The sequence below is a fragment of the Phragmites australis genome, chromosome 15 (assembly GCF_958298935.1).
Source record: "Phragmites australis chromosome 15, lpPhrAust1.1, whole genome shotgun sequence".
NCBI lineage: Eukaryota > Viridiplantae > Streptophyta > Magnoliopsida > Poales > Poaceae > Phragmites > Phragmites australis.
The window spans coordinates 18400779-18404052 of NC_084935.1; the positions used below are offsets into that span (position 1 = coordinate 18400779).

Here is a 3274-nt window from a genome sequence, read left to right on the forward strand (position 1 = left end):
ATTGACAAGCAGCAGCGGGTAAACTGAAAAGTTTATTCACCGTTGGATCCCATGAAGAGGTACGCTTGAATTCCCGCCGTCCGATTTCAATAATTCGACCCGAGTTGACTCCGGGAACTCGTCTCCTACTTCTGCTCGAGCTCATCTTCCAGCTTCCTCTGCGTGATCAACTCATCTACCAATCCGATTCGGGAAAAAAATTCTATGGAGACGTGCTGCACAGCAATCCTCATGCATCACGCTCCGAATGTTCGCCACCTGTATATATATGTGCATCTCAAAGCATCCGCCCGAGCCGAGCGCTAGCAAAGGAGCGCGAGCCGAGCGTGCGAGGATTAGCTCTAAAGCACGAGCAAAGCCACAAGTGCATCTGAGCCGATGACCAGCGCTGGAGCACGAGAGCAGCCATATGTAGACGAGCGTATCTGAACTAGATTGATGGGCAGGCTTGACGGTGGTAGGTACTTCTTTCAAAAGGTAATATAATAATTTGATTTAGTAAAATTTTGATGTTCATAATCTAAAGGTTCTGATTACAACAGATCGAGAATCTTCACAACTACATCACTACTACGTAGTTAATTCATAACGAATATAAACAACTCTAGTTAATTCCTAACGAATATAACGCATCACTTTATTTAAACAAACTCTAGTTAATTCTTAACGAATATAAGAGTGAGACTAGATCTATTAGAAATATCTTGTCATATACTTTCCATCAAGTTCAAAAACGCATCAATTAGACTATTGCGAAAGTTATATCCATTTTATTAACACGCTATTCTAAAACTCTGAGTAGGCTTTGAAGTCCAACTAGAGCTCAACTTCGAGCCTGAATATAATTGTACATCCTTATGTCAGCCTGTGATGACTCTTCCATATTCATAAGCAATAAAATATAATAAAAAATTTAGTAGCAACTCATCTAAAAAAGTATGACTAAGTAAGAAATGAGTTCATCTGGTGATTTATTTATCGCACACGTATTCTTACAATTAGCTCTTGTATGATTTAAGGATTATTTATAATATTATCCATATCTGAAGGAGTGATGTTCTCATTAAAACCTCTCATGTCCAAGTAGTGCGCCGCCAAGGTTCCCTCGCTGCCCAGCGTGCGCGAGATTGAACCACCGATGTGATAGCTGCCCGTCAAGCATGCTGGCGCCGTCCAGATCGCTGAGGCTGCTGCCGCTAATGAGATGGCGTTTGTCCCGGCCGAGCATGCCGGCACCACCAAGATCGCCGAGGCTGCCAGCGCTGATGAGATGAGGCACGTCCTTGCGCATAAGACCAGCACTGCCTAGATCGCCGAAGCTGCTGCTGTTAATGTGTTGACGCTTGTCACTGCCGGGCAGGCTTGTACCGTCGAGATTGCCGGGCATTTCAACAAACAGGAGATATGCATGGGTATCTATAGAAGTTAGAACTAACAAATCGTAGAAAGATTCAGGAAAAAATAATGCAGAGAATTGATTTGTGACAAGAACACAAGCACCTGTGAGCAAATACCACAGAACGTAAATCAAACGTTCCTCACCGGCGGAACACAAGCAGCTGTAAGAACACAAGAAATTGTGAGCAAATACGGCGGAACGCAGCCGGAAGAGGATCGCTTCAGTCCTCACTGGCAGCGCATCGAGGGCGGTTGCTGCTCGGCAGGGGCATCATCGCTTCGGTCCTCACTGGTGGCACATTGACGGCGGCCCGCGACCATGGCTCGGGTCAGAGGCACACACGACCATGGCTCAACTGGTTGGCTCAAGCGGCGACTCGTTCGGTGCGGCTGGCTCGACTAGAACAAAGACTGCAGGCTCGGCTGGCCGCTCGCGGGTCTGGATTTTCTTGTCTGGCGCTGGTGTGATTCGGTACTTTGTGATTGGTTCTTAGGAACAGCTGGCTTCCATCACCCGGTGCTGCAAACGTGTGGTTTTGCAGCACGGCACCATAGAATTTTCTTCCTCGGATTCCGTCCATGAAGCGGAGTTCATGCCCTATAAATTTAACGAGACCACACCTCCACAGCCGAGAGCCGACCCATTCTTCCCTTCCAAGAAACTCTTTCTCCTCCCACTTCTTTCCTTCTCACGCAAAGTCGGTCTGTGGATTGAACACAACACGGTCATGGGACCAGGGGAGATTTTGGGTATTGTCCGTTTGTTTATCCAAGGTAAAGCCAACAAGGAGACGCGACGTGTTCACCGTCACCAAGCTGTTGGACATGCCGTCATTACTCTTCAACGGATATTTATAGATGGATTTTAAATTTTATTGGGGTCGTTGTTGCGGACCTCAATGGCCTTTTGGTTTAACCAGTCTGGCCTGCCGAAAGCTCAGACTCCTAAAAGCTCGGTCTCCTAAAACCCCGGTCTTCCAGAGTTCTGCCTCTCGAAGGTTCGGTCTCCCGAAGCCCCGACCTCCCGAAGTCCCGGCCTTCCGGAGTCCTACCTCCCGAAGGCTCAGCCTCCCAAAGACTCGGTCTCCTGAGACCTCGGCCTCCCGCTACTCGGGCCGGCTTCCCGGAGGCTACTGGGTGTGTCATCAGGCCTCAGGAAAGATCTGCCAGAGGGGAAGCACCAATCATACTTTACCTGCAAATAGAAGACCGGCATTAAATACCTAGACTAGTGGACACCGCTTTGACACCCCAGCATGATGGAGGCTGTCCTGACACCCCTGATACTGTGAAGCCGGGCTGCAGTTGGTGACCGGCTCGCCCCCTTTAGGGGGTAGGCACCACGATAATTACCACGGTAGATATTTATCTCCCAGATAGGGTAGAAAGAAGTTATCCAGAATAAGGCCCAGTGAATTGATCGGATCCCAAATATTTGTACATTATGATAACTTGTACGTCAAGCTGCGCACGGCCCTATAAATAGGAGTCATGGTCGCCTGGGCTAAAGGCATGGGCAAGACAACAAAAAAGACACAAAGGTGAAAATACACCAAGTCACGCTGTGATACTCCTCCCAGAGCGATCTATTTTTTCTACCGTCAAAACATTCATGGTGTTCCTTCCTCTTAAACTTCGTCTCCAAGCTTGAGTCTCCTCCTTAGAAGAAACTCTCGCCGTACTTGCTAGGATAAGACAAAATCTTGATCCAACAGCGCGCCGTCCATGGGGACTCAAACACAGAAATGCTAAGAGAGGTAGGATGCCACCCAAGAAGAAGACCATCAAGGTCGCGTCGATGGCAGCCGACCTCCCAGGCACGCCTGCGCGGCAGTCCAGCCGGCTATACGCAGGCGGCGTCGACGATGGTGACCTA

General features: G+C 48.6%; 1 protein-coding gene across 2 annotated transcripts; it reads right to left on the reverse strand.

Moving 5' to 3' along the window:
* Nucleotides 1-891: 891 nt before the first annotated feature.
* Nucleotides 892-2102, reverse strand: LOC133893412 (uncharacterized). Of its 2 annotated transcripts, XR_009904490.1 has the most exons (3): nucleotides 1631-2102; nucleotides 1501-1559; nucleotides 892-1361 (listed from the first exon to the last, which is right to left on the reverse strand). XR_009904490.1 is itself a non-coding variant. In XM_062334424.1 (2 exons), exons 1-2 carry the CDS (start codon nucleotides 1717-1719, stop codon nucleotides 1064-1066), a joined length of 585 nt encoding a protein of 194 aa, XP_062190408.1. In that variant the 5' UTR covers nucleotides 1720-2102; the 3' UTR covers nucleotides 892-1063. The 2 variants fall into 2 exon arrangements, 1 of the variants encoding a protein (XP_062190408.1); XM_062334424.1 differs by having other exon boundaries at nucleotides 892-1559.
* Nucleotides 2103-3274: the final 1172 nt, after the last annotated feature.